The 18,047-nt window shown below is 46.1% G+C and overlaps 1 protein-coding gene across 11 annotated transcripts in view; it reads right to left on the bottom strand.

The window, feature by feature from the left end:
- Positions 1 to 18,047, bottom strand: part of Ankrd44 (ankyrin repeat domain 44) — a 248,629-nt gene that overhangs the window by 4,168 nt on the left and 226,414 nt on the right. For 3 of the 11 annotated variants that reach the window (XM_013512080.1, XM_005373269.2, XM_013512086.1), the window contains 2 exons: positions 16,707 to 16,798; positions 7,449 to 7,855 (listed from right to left, as the gene is read on the bottom strand). In XM_013512080.1, the coding sequence (XP_013367534.1) occupies positions 7,464 to 7,855; positions 16,707 to 16,798 (484 nt within the window). In that variant the 3' untranslated portion in view covers positions 7,449 to 7,463. Of the gene's footprint in view, positions 1 to 7,448; positions 7,856 to 10,221; positions 14,486 to 15,913; positions 15,950 to 16,706; positions 16,799 to 18,047 lie in introns of those variants that run through there. The other 8 variants (XM_013512090.1, XM_013512098.1, XM_013512075.1 and 5 more) reach the window with 7 other exon arrangements.

The raw sequence follows: 18,047 nt of genomic DNA, 5'->3' as shown, positions 1-18,047 counted from the left end.
CTGGGAACTCAGAAACTCTGCTGCTTCCTGTCTTATTTTAAATTGAGCATTCAGAGAATAAGATTTTTTTTTAATGGGCAAAGGATTTAAAGGCTTTAAAAAATATATATATCCTCAAATAGCCAACACGCTCCTGAAAGTGTTCTCTGCGTCGCTAGTCACAAGGAAAAGGCAAAGGCCACTTCGGGTGGAAGCCTGATTCGAGGAGGCATTTGCAAACCCCTGCTCGTGGCAGCATTAGTCACAGTAACCAGGAAGGGGAGGCAACCAGGTGTGCATGCACTGGCGACAGGTAACGAGGTGGAGCCCCCCCTTCCAAGAGACCATTGTTTACACGCGAGGACAAGGGGTTCCCATGCGCTACAGCATGAACAGAACTTGAAGACATCGTGCTAAGTAAAATTAACCAGTAGGACAAACATTGTAAGATTCCACATATGCGCGGTTCCTAGAGCAGTCACGTGCCTAAGGCAGAAAGGGGAACACGACCGCTACCGGGGAGCACCGCTCAGCACCTGGATCTGCGTCTTGTGCGGCCTGCTCCCCTCTGCTCCCACCATTGCTGTGTCCATCCGGGTGACCCAGAAGCCCTGCAGGGTGTCACCTTCACCCCTTGGCCTTTAGCACTTGCTTGTACACAGGGTACCCGGGGCCACCCTCACCTCCTGGGTAGTTTCCAGGGTGGCCTGCGTGCCAGCATGGGTCTGGTGCAGACGACACAGGGCTGGTGGGGGGTGCGTCACCAGCATGGCGGCGGACCAGGCTGCTGAGCCCTCTCAGCTAGAGGTGGACCTAGGCTGTGCACGCCCTGCGGAATGGGAGGGTTGAGCCCCTCAGTCACATTTATCTCCTTCATCAGCAAGGGGTGCAGTCTTTTATCTCTGCCATCTCATCTGTCTAGAGGCCTGCTGCCATTTTCTTCTTCAGTGAAATTTCCATCCTGGAGAAAGGCAGAATTACAGTTTTTTTTCTAGACAGGTTGAGTTGATGCAGTGTAGTCTTGGTTATCAAAAATACTCTTGCAGCTCTAGGATTTTGACTTGGTGAATATTGGTGATGCGTGGAAAAGCGTGTCACACACGGTACCATCCCTGTCACACCACATCGTGTCGGGTGTGTGCACGCAGGACCTTGATGGACAGAGCCAGGTAAGCTGCTGACCACCACGAGGGGCCTTGTTCTGCGCTCCCTGTGGTTTGTTTCCTGTCACACACATATTAACTTTTAAAAAATAAAGATTAGTCTTAAAGCTCATGAATAACTTTCTTGTAAGAACAATCAATAGACATTCTGAGCAAAACTTAGCCACAGTTCTGCCACTCTGTTAAATCAGTATTTTAGTGTCTGTGTTATCTTTTAGTCCTTGTCCATAGATATTCAATTTTACTTATTTCTTGTGATTAAAACATAATGTTATTCTAGATTTTATATTTTCACTGAGTATTATTCCCATTTAATGACAACTTTACTATTTAACTAACTTTTCTGCCTTTTTTCCTGAGCATTACAAGGCAAGTTCTGCCGTGTCTTTGTCCACTGACACAGAACACACTGACATCTATAAACTATTTATGTGGATTTTTGGTTGATATTTGAGATTTTAACCATGAGCATTTCATTAAAACATGCTCTTTAAAATTAAGCGTTTTTTTTTTTTTTTCTTTTTGAGACCAGGTCTTGCTATGTAGTTCAAGCTGGCCTTGAACTTGCTATGTAGCCCAGACTGGCCTCAAACTTGCAGCAATTCTCCTGCCTCAGCATCCTGGGGTGTGTGCCACCACACCTGGCTAAAACTATTTCTTAACCAGATTTTTATTATTATTGTTATCATTTTAAAATCAGATTTTAGTGGTACATTTTAGATACACATAATGATCACACTCATCATGGAGAATTTGTGCCTTTTGTGATACAATTTGATTCTTTTTTTCCGATTCCCCTGCCTCCCCTTCAACCTCTCTTCCCTGTCTTTGTTTCCATTTTTTCCTTCTCATTTTTTTTTTTTTTTACTTTTTCCTTCTTTTCTATCCCCTCCGCTCTCTTGTCCCCTCTCCATGTGAACATTTTGTTCCTGTTTCACAACACCTATTATACATTTTGGTCCTTATTTACATTTTTGGTTTGTCACACCAGAGAAATAATGAGGTATTTACACATATGTATGTGATTTATTTCACTTAACAGTATGGTTTCAAGGTGAATCCGTTTTCCTAGAAATGTCTCAAATGTATCCTTTATGGCAGAGTAGTACTCTATTGTATAAAAAAACACATCTTCTTTATCCATTCACCAGTTGATGGGCATTTGGGCTGTTTCCAAGATTTAGCTATTACAAACTGTGCCACTATATACATGGGTGTGCATATATCACTGTGGTATGATGCTCTTAATTCTTTTGGGAAGATACCATGGAAGGGAATTGCTGGGTAAAATGGGACCTCTAGTCCTAGTTTTTTGAGGAATTTCCACATTGATTTCCACAGTGGTTTCACCAGTCTATCTTCCCAGCAGCAGTGGAGAAGGGTTCATTTTTCTCCACAACCCTGCCAGGGTTTGTTATTGGTTGATTTCTTGACGATAGCCATACTTTCTGGAGTGAGATAGAATCTCAGCACTGTTCTAACTTGCATCTCTCAAGTGACCACTGATGTTGAACCTTTTTTTCATATGTTTATTTGCTTCTTCATCTGAGAAGTATATATTCATCTCAGATACCCATTTTTTGATTGAGTTATTATTTATTATTATTATTATTATTTTGAGACAGGGTCTCATTACATAGTTCAGGTTGGCCTTGAACTCACTATACAGCCCAGGTGGGCCTCAAATTCATGGTGATCCTGTTTCTGCATCATGAGTGTTGGGATTACGGGCATCTGCCACAATACCCAACTCATATTTATTGTTTTGACAGCTGTGCATTTTTTTCACAGTAGAAATACACTAGAATGACATTCAAATTATTTCCAATTTTTTCTACTACCAAAAAGTGCGATATTTTACTACACTTGTCTCTACTTTCCTGAAGGACTAAAGTTTATGTTGTAGGTGTCAGTGTAACACACAGCCCAGCAGTGATACGTGAAGGCAACTGTCCTGGTCCCTCTGGTTGTGTTGCTTCCCACGGGCAAAGGCCCTGGGCCCAAGGGGATGAGCCTGACTGCAGCCCGTGCCCCCGTGGTGAACCATGTTGACGTCTAACTTGCTAAAATTCCCTCAATGGTCCTGCCCTGTGCCGGGCCGCCCTGGTCTTTCCCCAGGTGCATCCCCTTGAGGACACCTCAACTATCCCTGGCCTAAGGTCTCTGCCAGGGGTGCTTCAGGTATTGACAGAGCCTGATCATGCAGACCAGGGGTCCACATACCAGGAGTCCAGAGACTCTTCTGGGAGAAGCAGGGGCTGGGGCAGGAAGGAAATGGGGGTGAGCTGAGAGCCACAGTATGAAGGCGGAAGGCATGGCCAGTGTTACCCCCATACCGAAAACAGAACAAGACCCCAGAAAAAAATGACAGACCAACATCCCTTATGAATATTGTCCCCAAAATCCACACAGAAAATGAAAGTATATGTCTACGCAAATGTTCACAGCGGCACTCCTCCTTACAGCTCACAAGCAAATAGATGTGGGTAAACCGGAAGTGGTGTATCCACGCGATTCAGTATTAGTCTTTTGCAAGGAAGGAGTGGGGTACGGAGTGAGGTATGGATGGACAACACAGGCGAACCTTGGGACATTACACAAAGGAGTCAGTCACAAAGCCACTCACTGCACTATTTTATTAGTAGGAAGTGCCTGAAACAGGTAAGGTCAGAGACAGGAAGTCATTAGAGGCTGTCTACCAGGGGTGGGGAAGGGGACAGGGAATGACTTCGGTGAATGTAAGCTTTCATTATGGGTGATAAGATTGGCCTGAAATTTATAGTGATATTACATAACTTTAAAAAATCATTAAAATAATTGAATTACATACTTTAGATGGGTGCATTTTATGGTGTGTCAACTATGTCTCACTGAAAGTTTTTAAGTAGCTGCTGGTTTGGGGCCATAGTTTCACAGCTTCCCTCTGGTAGACCATTCATGTTAGCTTTCCATTACTGTAACAAATACCTGAGATCACCAGTTTATAAAGAGAAAAGCTTTATTCTGGCTACAGTGTAGAGCCAGATTCATTGGCCCTGTTGCTTTTCAGTTAGAGGCAAGAAACACATTGTGGCAGAATAGAGCTGACCTCATGTTCAGATGAAAAAAAAAGAAGAAAGAAAGAAAAAGAGGAAAGGGCCGAAGTCCCACCATTAGGCCAGGCTCCAGGGATGGGAGATCTCCCACCACGCTCATCTCATAAAGGTTCTGTCAGAAAAGCAAAACAACAGTAACAGAAGGGAAACAATAACACCAAGAAGTTTCTTGCCCTCCACATAGGAGATGTACACACATGTGCAGTGTTTCCTCAGTTCATGAGCGTTTCTGTTTATGAACAGTCCGGTTTGTGAACAGGAGTATTTGACAAAAGTTTGCTTCCCTTTGTGGACTCCGCATTGAGTGACACTGAACTAATGGGGACATCTGATTCGGTTCACTACCAGAATCGAGGAAGGAAATAAGTTCACACATAAGTACAGTGGTACTACTGCTGTAAACAGATAGATGATAGATAAATAGAGAGATAGATATAGTACATATACATATCATGTGCATGTATGTATCTAACAGAGTTAAGATTATGAACTCTGGGGTCACCTTGACTCAGCGAATCTCAGCCCTACCACTACTGAGCTGGGTATTTACGGCACTGTGACAGCACCTACTTCCTAGATTCTCATAGGCCAGGACGCGCTCAGAATGGTGCACACCAGAAGCCCTCAGAGCGCGCTGGCTGGTCACACAACCCACTCTCCCCGGAAGGTAGCCTCCGCGATTTCAGAAGGTGCCCTTCATTTGGGATGCGAAGCTCCGTCCCAAGCAGCCCTGGAGGGGGATGTGCTCAGCTGCTTGCAGCTCTGCTCACTCTTAGACCACGAGGCTGACTAGCAAGGCACTCTTATCTTTGGGAGCCGACGTGGGCATCCTCAAAGGCTTTTCTTTTGCAGGATGGGAACTACATTGTGGGGATATAATTGGTTTTCTCAATCTAATTCCTAGTGTCAGCTGTGATGTCACAAAACCAGCCCCAGCTGGCACCAGCTGGCTCCTGATCAGCATCGTTAGCCCCGATGCCAAGAGGACCGGCCCGGCAGCCTAATCAAAACTGAGTGCTAATGGGCAGCCCCTGTGCACAAAGTTAGGCAGAAAAGTGTGAATTAGCAGGCAAGGTTCCTCCAGCACGATGATTAGACTGTAAGTAATAATAAAATGGCAAGGAGGAAATCTCAGGCCCAAGGAAGAACAGAAAATAAAAACGTGGCCCTAGGAATGAAGAAACCATTTCTGAAGAAGAGAAATTCAAAAGGGTATTATAAACCTCAGCCTGCTTTCCCTTTTTTAGTTAAAATTTGAGACTTTTCAGGAAAGGTTAATGTTTTGAAGCCAACCGAGTTTTCATTTAAAGAGCAGTCCGGCAGCCCAGTGTTTGAGTCGTTTGTTTTCTGAGGAAGGCCCGGAGGAAGTACCCAATTGTCCATTGTTCTCTCCTGGGTCTGATCCGCAGGCGCCTTTGCGCGCTCTGCCGCTCTCAGCCATCTGCCCTGCTTTCTGCGGAGCCTGACGAGCACATTTAGGTTGAGCCATATGGCCGTAAAACCTGTCATCCCGGCGCACTCAGCTCTGCCTTCTCCCCCTTTTAACAGAGACGCACTTTACCATGCTCATTTCTTTAACAGCTTCATCCTGCTAGGCACGGGGCTCACACTTGTAACCCCAGCTACTTGGAAAGCTGAGGCAGGAGAGCTGCAAGTTCGAGCCCAGCCTGGGAAACTTAGGAAGCCCCTGTCTCATGAAAGGGGAGTGGTGCTGGGGACATACGCACACCCGAGGCCCAGGGACCCACCCCCGTGTGGGAAAACACACAAAGCCCTGCCTCCGAATCCTGAAACCAAACCTCAGTCTGACAGTTCTCAGCCTTGAGTAGGTATCTCCTTTTAATAAAATACGTAAATAATGGGCATTTGGAAATGGGTACATTTTTTCAAGTTCTTTGATAAATGGCTCTGAGGCATTCATCACCTTGGCCTCCGGCATCAGGACTCGGTTCCAGAGCTTTGTCCTTCGGCTGTCCTCAGCAACCCACTCGGGGGCCAGGTCCTCAACCACTCCCTTCTGCAATCTTGGCTTTAAGCTGCGCCCCCAGCCCACCAAGGCCTCTGCAGCTGCAGCTCAATATCCTCCCCCCAACCCCGCCACGCTCTTAATCCGCTGTTCGTACACCGCCTTTTCCACCCCACGTTCTCCCTCGCCTTGGCTTCCCGTTCACCCAGTCCGGAATCCCCACTCACGTCTGTCACAGGCAGCACGGCTCCACAGCTCTGCCCCCGGCCAAACTCTACTTTCTGTTTCCTTTATGCCTGCGCAAAACTGGTTTCATTTTAAATTCATGGTCATAAATTTCAAGTGTAGTAAACCTTACTCAGCAATCCTCCTCTACTGCTCTAAGAATCTTATGTCTGAAATTACTCTTCCTCCTAGAACACTCCCTCACCACCAGTATGCTACATCTACTTAAAAGCAAATGTCCTGCGGTCCCCACATCCTCCCCTAGCTACACCTCACTGTGCTGCTCTCACCCACTGTTGGATTGCGGCCCCGCCCCAATGCCCACGCCCCTGGAGGGTCTCTAATAAGCTCTGTGTTGCCATCCAGGGGTCAGTCTCTCTGCCTTACAGTTGCACCTCTCGGAAGCAACTGATGCACCAGCCACCACCACGGTCTTTCTTCCCTGATTGGCGTGTAGCTGGCAGCTTCTTGTGGTTATGATCTGTACTTTAATCTTGGCAAATTTTCAGGAAGCTCAAGTGTAAGAAATAGGAGTAATTAAAGTTGTCAAATTTGTCAAGTGCTTTATCAAGGGAGTACAAACACAGGTAAGCTTTCTGTGCCCTAAGTTCTACTTGAACGTCTTTACTTTTGAAAATCATGAAACTCACCCAGAATTCCAACAGAGAGCTAAGTCGTCACTTGGAAGTAGACCTCTAGATCTGCGCCCCCTGGCGCCTGGACAGCTCCACGAGGCTGCAGTGCTGGCACCAGGCCTTGCTGTTTCTCTGCGGCCCAGGGCCCATCTATGAGCAGGAGTTTCCCTCCTTGAAAAGTAGACACAATCAGCCCTTGCTTAAGACAAGGGATGTAGATGTGTTTACACGCACTTCTGTGTTTCATCATTGTTAGGGTTTAGATCAAAAAATATCCCTCAGAAGTCCCATGTGGGCGGAAGGTGACTGGGTCACAGAGGCGCTGTCCTCATCCCTAGGTTCGTCCACCGAATAGTGCAGTAGCTGAACTGTTGTGAGGAGGGGCTGGGTGGAAGGCGAGTCACTGGGGGTTCGGCCTGGAAGGTGTATCCCTGTCCTCGGCTCCTCCCTCTGCTTCCTGATTGCCACGAGGTGAGCAGCTCTCCTCTGCCAGGCCCTTCCGCCATGCTGCTTCTGCCTTGGAGCCCATCCACACTGACTGAATCTCTGACAGCGATAAGCCAAAATAAACCTCTTCTCCTTTAAGTTGTGGGTGTGCGGTGCTGTGTTCCAGGGACATGACAGCCGACCAGTACAGACAGAAAGGAATTAAATACTTGGACTGACCGTGCAGCACTGCTCTGTGTTCACTCACCTGCACTTGGTCTCTCCTTCGCATGGCTTTCCAAGGTGCCCCTTGAGCTCGGAAGTCCTCCTCACGATGGGGTGCCCGGTAGGGTAGGCTGTGCAAGTCTAGTGGGAAGTAAAGCAGTATGACTGGCTTCATAGGTAACATACGACCTTGACTCCTTCCATGATTCCGGGTGAGCTGGATGAGAACCAGATCAAATTCAGTGGCTAGGCTCAACGTTGACCTCCTGAGGGAATTTGGTTCTCTTCCAGTTCGGGTTGGGACCAGAATCGTGGAGGGAATCGAGTCCGTGAGCTGAGGTGGCCCTGTGAGGTGATGAACAAAGTGATCCAGAAACAGAAGGAGAGCATGCAGATGAGCACAGGGTGGGGAGCACTGGCACGGGGGTCGCTCAGTTGCCCGCTGGACTGGATGGCATACTTCGCATTCCTGGGTCTCAGGACAGGGAAGGGCTGGCAGCAACCCCTGATCTCCAGTCACTGTGCCAACCACAAGCCCCACACGTTTCCCCCCCCCCCCCCCCCCCAGTGCCTGAGGATGAGCGAATGCCACCACCATGCGCTGCTTTCTGTTGTACGGCGAATGTACCTCCAATATTAAATTTGCTGAGACAATTCACACAGGCTTCTACCCACAATGGTTTTATGTTATGTTAATAGCCTTTTAGCTTAATGGCTTTGTGCCTCGAGAGCTAATTCTGGGACATTAAGTGTGTGAAGTGAGGGATGGATGAATGGGAGTCTGAACCTCCTGAATGGAAGCAGAAAGTCGGATCCTTTGGAGACAAAATACTACACCAGTGTTCAGCAAGATTACTGCAGCGAGGCCGTTATCAACTTCCTACTGTGAGGGCACAAGGAAGATTAGGGGATCCCTGTTTTTCTTGAAGTGAATTTAGGAAGTCGAGTAAACACTTTCCTCAGCCATCCTTGGAAGGAATGTATTCTAGTATGATGCTACACCCTCAGGGGCCGCTGTGGCAGACCAGGGTGGTAAGTGGCTTCCAGAAACGGCTCCCAGTGCTTCCTGGTGCCTGGTATTCACTTCTTCTTGCTCGTCCTCTGCCCTTGAGTATACACTGGGCCTGGTGACCGGCTTCTAATGAATAGAATATGAGAAAAATGATGGACTATTGCTTGTGAGACAGCCCCCACCCAACAAAAATCCCGGAGAGTTCTGCCTTCCCTGTCTCTGTCTGGCTTTCTCAGCTTGCTTGCTTTTTGAGGCAAGCCACAGTGTTGTAGGATGAAAGGCCCATTCAACACAGGCAGCCAAAGGCGCCATGGAACGGAGGCCCTCCTTCCAACCACCTAGGAAGGACCTGCCAACGGTCATGTGGCTGGGCTTAGAAACAGATCCACGCCGATTATACCCCCTGAAAGGCCCTGTGGCACACACCCAGCTCCACCATGAGTGGCTCACAGAAACAGGACACAGTAAATTAAACATTTGCTGTTGTAAGCCTCTGTGTTTCAGGGTAATTTGTTTCACAACAATAGATAATTAATATTCCCGCTCGCTCTAAATTGGCAGAAAGCGATCATCCATGAGCAAACTCATGCTTTATCGTAGTTAAGAACAGAAAACATTCAGATATGTATTTTGAATAAGGAGGGAAGCAGGGCTAAGTACCAAACCTTCCCAAACCTCTCCGCCAGAGCAAACCAGAAGGGCGCAGAAAGCTGCGGCAGAGAGGTGCAGAAGAGAGAACACCTAGTGGCATACAGGGTATAGGCAGATTGTTAACTCTGCATTTTTGAGCAAGTTCATGTCTGTGGGATTCAGTTTCTTTGTGAAAAAGCTAGTGATAGAACTGGGGTGGGGTGTAAGAACTGCTAGCATTCTAGGATGCAGTGATCGGAGCAACTCAGGCAAGCACCACCTCCAAATTGCAGCAGCCGGAAACTCCATCATTAAGAATTTATCCCTTGGCTTTTCAGGCACTGCCCCTGAAGTGTGTACCAAGGGGAGATACATTAGCTGCCGAGGCAGGCAGAGAAGCAAGTTCTATTGATCCCCTTGGTGACAATGCAGAGGCACAGACACTGACGTTGCTCTGGAGCAGCTACTGGGTAGTGGTAACAGCAGCAAAGACGGTTGATGCCTCAGTTTTGAGGACCCTGCTCACTTCCTCCTTTCTGATCTATGTGAACGCATAATCGGTCATATTCCCTCGTACCCTGGTTATAAGGGAGCTTAGAGAAAACTCAGGCTCAGTTCATCACGTACCTCTTGCTCTAAGTCAGCTGCAATCCGTAATGAAAGAAATAAAATAAGCATGAACACGTTTGAAACTTTCTGCGTAACTGTGATAGCAAACAGCTCCAATTTGGAGACATCCTTCTAGCTCGATTATTTATCCTCGAAACCTAAAGTCAGTTTGGCTTGAGGATAAGACAAAGGTTTAAATTAGCATAACTCTGGAAAAAGCAGACATTGGCAAAACGAAAGGAAACACAAACTGCAACAATATTTGTACCGCTTTTATTTGTAAAAATAACCCTCTGAATGCATTTCCATAGTATGTTACAGTTAAGTACGTCACTGTGTTACGAGAGCATCCAGTAGTTGCAAAGTATGAAACTGTGCTTGAGAAGAGTTAGACTCGTTCTGAGTCATTCACCGAACCAAACACAAAATTTCCTCATTTCTTACAGTCATGACATTTACCAGAGTCATCCAACTCTGATTTACATAAGAAAACATTACAGACAAATCCCACCAAGATCATCAAACAGTATTTTAGGCCGTTACAAATAGGTTATGTCAAGGTAACACTGGCACCAGATTTGTATCACCGTGCTTTGCGAAGATATATTGCACATGCGGAAGCATAAAGGGTGTAGACAAAACGACCAAACGAGGATACTTGCATTGAACCTTTAGCTCACTGCGTAAGGAACACATAGAAACATTTTATGCACACACTCAGATTGTCACTACCTTCAATGCTCTTCTCCTATAATACTGACCTAGGGTTTACAGTTGTGTGAGAAGAAAGCATTTTAGCGCTGCAATATCAAACATAACTCCTATAGAAAACTTTAGCATTTTCATTTCAAAGCAGAGATGGGGGAAGTAGGAAAAACACTGTACATTCAAAGAAAGGTTGAAATGAAACCTCACTGTTATTATATTGCTCTGATAACACTCAAATGAAAAAAATACAAAATGTTTCACAGAACATTTTCAGAATATACAAATATAAAAAGGCACTCTAACTTCATGTTACAAGAGGAGGAGAGGGGTGAATTCTTCAACCAGCGCAACAGATTAGCAAACCAAGTTGCTCAACAGTACAAAGATTAACTAGTGCAGCAGATCCATTGGATGGTCTTGTTCTAACTTCATAAGAAAAGAGTAAGTCAAGCAGTTGTTTACTGCCTAAAGTACCAAAACACACTATGGTGCCCTTTTAGTAGTGATAAATAGAAATCCCCTGAGCTATTTACTGTAGAATCATAGCAGAGTTTAGGCAATTTGGAGACAGATAATGTATTTACGAAAGATAGGCAGACACTGGTGAACAGATAAGTGAGGTGAATGGTCCTGCGGCTGTGGTTAAAAATGCGTCTAAAAATAACACAGTTAGGGAAAAGCACTAAGCAACCAAGACTCAAAAACCTGCCTTCTGGTTTCTTTCTTTACAAAGCTAGGCTGCAAACATATTATTTCTAAGAGATGTAATTGGAGCACACAGAAACTATAGTTTTTAATGTCATTTCTTTAAAAAAATTGATCTCTTATGAAACAGAGTGGGTGAGTGGGTGGGGAAGGCTAGACACCGATTCAAGGACAAGTTCTGGTGAGCATGCCTTCGTTTCCGTCCTTCTAGCAGGAAGACAATGGGCAGAAGCCAAACACCGCTCCGTAAGAGACCGTGTCTGCTGCTGGATCTCAGCTCCTCTCACAGGAGCCCTGCACTCCGCTGCTCTACGGGGAAGATGTTAATGCCGCTTCCCCCTACAAGCAGCATTTCATCTCCTGCTTTAAATGCCACTGAGCAAGATTTCCAATTACTCTAGAAAAAGACACTGCAGTATATCATGCTTCTTTGACACTGGAGCTCCTTTATTTTCAGTGTTTTGGTAAAGAAAAAGTCATTATTGCTCATTAGCAATTTGCCCACTTTTAAAAGATTTATCTCCTGTAAACAAAAAGAGAAGGAGGGAAACACCACACCAAGAATTTAAGAAACAATGATAGTGCTGCATTTCTTGATGAAATTAATACCAGTTCCCTAAGACTTTTGAACAAGTTCTCATTTGTGAAGGACCCAACATGAGTTTTAATTAAACCCAGGATACTACAAGAGGAAGATTAAGGTCTTTTACAGCTAGATGAAAAAAGTAATTCAGTGGCTGTATTTGATCCAGATGGGACAGAACACTATTTTAAAAACTATCTCACACATTTCCAGGGTGAAAATGGAGCCTATCATAAAATGCTTAATAATTCTACTCTAATGCAACCAGTTCCTCTCCTGTCTCTCGTGCCAGGGGGAATGCAGTTGAGCTGGTGATTTTATTCTCCTCTGGGTGCAGCGCCCACACTGGCAGCATTTCCCTTCAGGTTGTTGCGACTGGGTGAGATTTTCAGTGTTTGTGGGGTGATTCCCAGGTCCTTCTTCGAAGCACCTTCGTGTACAGGATCCACTACACATGCCAGCACCCATCTCTCGGAAGAGGCGCGGATCATGGCGTCTTCTAAGCTTTCAGCTGGCTGCAGATGGGCTGGGGGAGAGCCCGAGAGCAGATGCGCAGATCATTTGCAGTGGAAATGCTGGGTTTGTCCCCGGGGTTTCTGGCTGGCCCGGGGTCAAGGGTTGTTTCTATTTTTAAAAAAAGTATTCTAAATAAAATACACAGCAATGAAAACAGAGAACAAACAGTGGATGTTTCCTCGTATTTCTTTCATATTTCTTTCATTCAAATAAATATAAACACATTTACATCAAAAGTATATGGACATCTTCTCTAATTTGGCAAAAAAATAAACCACGGTCAACACATTATCAGTTGTAAATGTTCAGCAGTCAGCTGGAAATCTGTCATAAGAAATATAAAATACAACAAAGACTGGTACTCAAAAAAGATTGAACTCCATAGAAAAGCTACTTCAGTTTTTACTTGCACTTTGAAGGAAAACACTTTAAATCTTCCATTTTATTTATTTATTTATTTTGTCTTTTAGAGACAGGGTCTTGCTCTGCAGTTCAGGCTGGCCTTGAGCTTGCTGTGTAGCCCAGGCTCGTCTCCAACTCGCAATGATCCTCCTGCCTCAACCTCCCGAGTGCTATAAATCTTCCATTTCAGACGGAAGCATTTTGGTCCTTGTATACAGCTGGTGGATGAGCTACATACATACACGTACAGATGTACACATATGTGTGTGTATGTGCGTAAGGTTTAAGTCTCATTCTTCTTTCTGTACAGCTGTCCCAGGCATGGCACGGGGTCCGTTCAACCTAGAAGCTTTGGCAGAGGGAGCAGACACGGTACTCACTAGGTTCACGTCATCGTCATGCAACTACACTCGGCTCTCCCGTCTCCCCCGTCTCCACTTCCTGCTTCCACTTCCTGGTCCTTTCCGCAGTCCCTTCACCCGCTGGTCGCCTTGACCAGAAAGCTCTCTTAGCACTTCGCTAGGACGAACAATGCTGGTGAATCAGATGCTTTTAAAAAGTTAGTATTTTGATTTAAGAACAAATCAACAGAGGGCAGGTTTGTATTAAATTTGCATATCATCTCAAAGTTTTGGTGCGATGTCAATTTCACCTGAAACGTTACCAGGTCAGTTTGGATTTATTCATCACTCAGGTGAAAATTAGTCACAGGTTTGTTAGGGGAGCACTGGGTGCCATATTTGTGTTAAACAACAAAAGCAGGTTCAATATTCCCATTCATCTGGGAACTAACAGTGATCCTCAGAAAGAAGTTCTGGATATTTAAGTGCTTACTGCAGACAGGAAAGGAACAGCCGGACTCCCTTGAAAAGATCATCAGCAGGCGTCATTTCTGAAGATGAACGCCTTTACCTTTGGCTTCTAGTGAGGAAGTAAACACCAAAGCAAGAAGAGGTCTGAGGCATTTCCTGTCCATGGCTCCCTCCCCGTCCCCGGACACGAATGCCACACAGAGATGCTTCTGAGAACTTACTGCTGAGATACTCCCACATTCTTTACGTGAACAGCCGCCCCTCTCTGGCCTTATCCCCAAAGAAAAAGAACTAAATACATGTTTATTCCTTACTTAACTGAGAGGTAGACTTTCACAGAAGTACCTTAGAGCTAAGGAAAATATGAAACAAAACCAGCCCGGGGCCCACTGTACAAGAGTTTCCCACACCGGCCTCTCCCTCCTCCTCTACTGGCTTCCAAAAGCGCGGGCCCCAGGATAACCCTTGAACACGGCAGAAACCTAGAAATCAAGCTTCTCCTTCCTCCAACATGTGTGATCAGGGAAAAGCTTCTACAGTCCAAAGTCAAAAGGTTTCAGAATCAGAGTCATTCTCATTGTACCCGTCCTCGGAGCCTACGTTGTTACTGCACAGGCTAACCATGCTACCCAGGTTGGAGAGGGTCGTCCTGCTCAAATTGTCTTTTTTAAAACAAACGAAGTTGACAGCCGTCATTGCACTGGAAGGAGAAAAAGGCATCATGGTAGCCAGAATGAGGGCCAGGCAGTCAGCCACGTCTTTGTTAGGAGCGCAAGCCAGGGCCGGGGTATGACCTGGGCGTAAATGCAGACAAGGCAGTGGTTAGTCCCGGTCCGGAGAGGTGCGCATTCCAGAACATCTACGACTTCCGGGGAGATGCATGTGGAGTTAGAGTTCATGCAGGGTGCGGGGAGGAGTTACTTCATGCTAGGGCTGAGGCCAAGGGGGCAGGGAGTGGGAGACATTTACGGAGTTGGTTTTTTGTTGTGTTTTCAGCTCACATGACTATAGCAAGCACAAAATTATCTAGAGTTAGGCAGAATTTCAGCCTTCATCTAGAGGACAGAGACATGAGGAGATGGTGGGACACGATTCTAGGACAACAGGGGCAGCACAACCAGGAAAACATTTCCACTGGGGCAGACGCACACCATGAGCCTGGGCCCTGGCGGAGCGGACCTCATTCTGAGAACAATGGCTTTCCGTGGTAGGGAGCTGTGTGTCAGGTCAGAGAAGATACTGAAAGCTGGGTGGCCGTCCAAGTGACTTTACATGAAGTCTACACCACTGATGTGGGTTTAGAAAAACGGAATCATTTGAACAAATCAGACAGGAGGGCATTCTTTGCTTGTGATTAAAGATGTATGATCACTTAAAAGACATTTAATGGAATCTTTTTAAAAAGCCATTCCACTAACCAAAGTCCCAAATGTGAGATGTGATGTGGGAGAGCTGCTGTGCTTGCTGTTTAGAGTTTATCACTGTCCATCATCCAGATGTAATGGGTCCAGTCCGGATGAGGAAACTGCCTCAACACATAAAGCCGGAACCCCGGGGGAAGCAGTCCATTCCTTGATTTAATCAGGACCTTATCTGCTTTTACTCTGGTGCCCAAAGTGCCCCTACACAATGACAGATGCACACACTGGCTCACTCAGAGGAGCTGTCTTTATACAACTTAACTAAACCTGATCCCCACCCCAGCCCTTTAGAAGCTTATTCCTCTTTCTGGTGTGAAAATAAACAAGAATGGGCAGGTATCCCCCACTGCACTCCACAAAGGGCAGTGATGATGCGAATGGCTACCTCAGCGCTGCATAACACTGTCCATTGTCCCATACGGGCCCAGGCCATGGGCGTGGCTAAGCCCCAGACAGGAGGCCATGTCCCACCGACCCAGGACTCTTGCTCCTGACGCTGCTGGGGGCTGGACAGACCTCACAGGTCCCAGATTTATACCGGAGGAAAGCAAAACCAATTGATTCTGATCTCTGGTCATTTTGGAGGAAAGCCGTGGGCTTCTGCATGCCAACTCGAAGGCGGGTAGTGGGGACAAGAAGGCGAGGGAAGATGAGGGGGGAAGACCAAGGAGGTGGAGTAACGGGGCTGCCTGCGCTTCCTAGATGAGTCAGGCTGGGGGCAGGGCGGGGAACATGCTAGGATACACGGGGCTGCAGAACCAAAACTAAGAGTTAGCTAATGATGTCAGTAGGGCCGCTTACTTCTGAGAAATAGGCATGAGCTGCTAATTCCAATACCTGTAATAAGCAGTTGAGTTACATTAATACATTATAATGCTTTAATCAAATGCCACAATTAATGCCACATTTAAAAAAATTACTTAATTCATAAATATCCAGAAGTTCCTCTTTTCTTACCAAGGTTAAGAGGCATTGTACTTAAAGTGGTATTTTAGTACACATCTCAGATGTGTTAGTTTTCAGCCATCTTAGGAAGCAGAGTAGAAAGCTTTTGACAAGAATTAGCTGGTTTAGAAAAGAAATGTTATATAGGCCAAGGGGAGACTTCAAGGCTAGACGTTCACTAAAAATGTTTTACTTGTGTTCCCCAAATTTCCATGCTAGGAATGAATTCTGATCTGTACTTTAAAAAAAAAGGGTTGATCTCAGAATGAACTGAAATACAATCGAAGATCTAAGTGCCCATCGGGCCCTTGAGCATGCACTAGGCACGTGTGCGGTCCCTAACTCTTCAGCATAGGATGGGGGAGGATTTTCAGGGTCCCCCACATGCTTCCGCCAGCATGCTGAAGAGTTAGGGACCCGCTGCTGATACAACATGCAGAACGGACAGCAGTGGTGGGCGACAGGAGACAGTGTGATCCACGATAGGACAGACAGGACACGTTCGCCTCGCTTGGCTTCTTGCACACGGGGACTCCCGAGGGGGGGATTCTTGCCGCTCTGTTAACTAGCTGCTAGCTTTCCCACTGTCCTGGTGCAGCAAGCAGCACAGGGAAGATGCCTGCGGCCACAGCTGGCGTTTTCCACTTACCGTTTTCGTCCACAGCGAGCACACAGGCTCCTTTGGCCAGCAGCTCCTCCACTACCACCTTCAGGCCGTTGCGCGCAGCAATGTGGAGAGGCCTGAAAAGTGACACCAAGTGTCTGTCAGCGGGACACCGATTGGTGCGGGTGCTGCAGTCTGGGTGTGAGCTGTCCCGCAGAGGTCGAGTGTCCCCAGTGTTGGGAGGTGGGACCCTGCGGTGCCCCTGAATGGGGTGGCAGGACCCAGCCCTCCCTCCTGATCTTCATGTCAGTGACCTAGCCTCAAGTGCACAGCTTTGCCTGCCCCGCACATGCTCCCAGCCACGCTGTGCTCCTGCCCCCAGCCCATGCCACGGTGCCAGCTAGCAGGGACGGACCAGCACTTCTGAACCCATGAGCCAAAGCAAACCCACCCTCTTCTGAAGCTGACTCTCCCAGGCATTTGATACAGCAATGCAAAGCTAATACAGCAATAATGTGACACTTTGGTCAGCTTGTGTCACTAAGAGGTGCTGTACTTAGGCATCCAACACATGCATATTTACTTTTGGAAGAAAATACATGTTAACCAGATCTTTCCCAGGTGTTAATGATCTGACTGTTTTTATGTTCTGCACTCAGATATTGCTGCAAGTATTATAAATATTCTACATCTCATATAGTTTTAAACGATGGGAATTAGGAAGCCAGTGGGAGCATTCAAACTCCAGTGTGTTTTGTGGAAGGTTCTTTGTAGTGTAGCTTGTTTCCCACAGTCCATCAATATGACTGGCACTAATATATACTCTCAAACTCGTCGTGATTATTAAATGCACTCAGGTGTTTCAAGAACGTGTGATGCCTTATAGAATAATGTCACTCAGCAGACTTGGCTACAAACTGCTCCATAACCTTAAATGAAAAGTTATAATATTCCTTTCTTTAAAAAATGCACAAATAATTTCCTAAAATGGAAAATGAAGCAAGCTGTAGATCTTTCAAATGGAGGGTTACATGAATTGCATTAAAATACAACTAAGACAAATAGCTTTAGAAACTCTTCAAATGTGTTCTGGGAACCTGATTTATAAAAGTGTTTTCCAGTCAGAATACATAACACTGATACATAATGCAAATACTTTCTCCATGAGCCCCTAAGATCTTTCTAACAGCTCACTAAATTTATAATGTTACCACAGAAATATTAGCAAAGAAAAACAAACAGCTCACAAGATTTTACAAAGACTTAGCAAAAAAAGTATTCTAACTGCAACCACCTCGCTCTCAGCATGGCAGGCATGTGGAGCTGCACTCCAGGAAGAGCTGGGTTGGCATCTCGCCTCTGGGTCCCAGAGGTAAGCCAGCACCA

This window comes from Chinchilla lanigera, unplaced genomic scaffold, assembly GCF_000276665.1.
Source record: "Chinchilla lanigera isolate Chin_1 unplaced genomic scaffold, ChiLan1.0 scaffold00002, whole genome shotgun sequence".
Lineage (NCBI taxonomy): Eukaryota > Metazoa > Chordata > Mammalia > Rodentia > Chinchillidae > Chinchilla > Chinchilla lanigera.
Note: the sequence above shows the minus strand (reverse complement) of the source record. Positions and strands in the feature narration are given on the sequence as shown.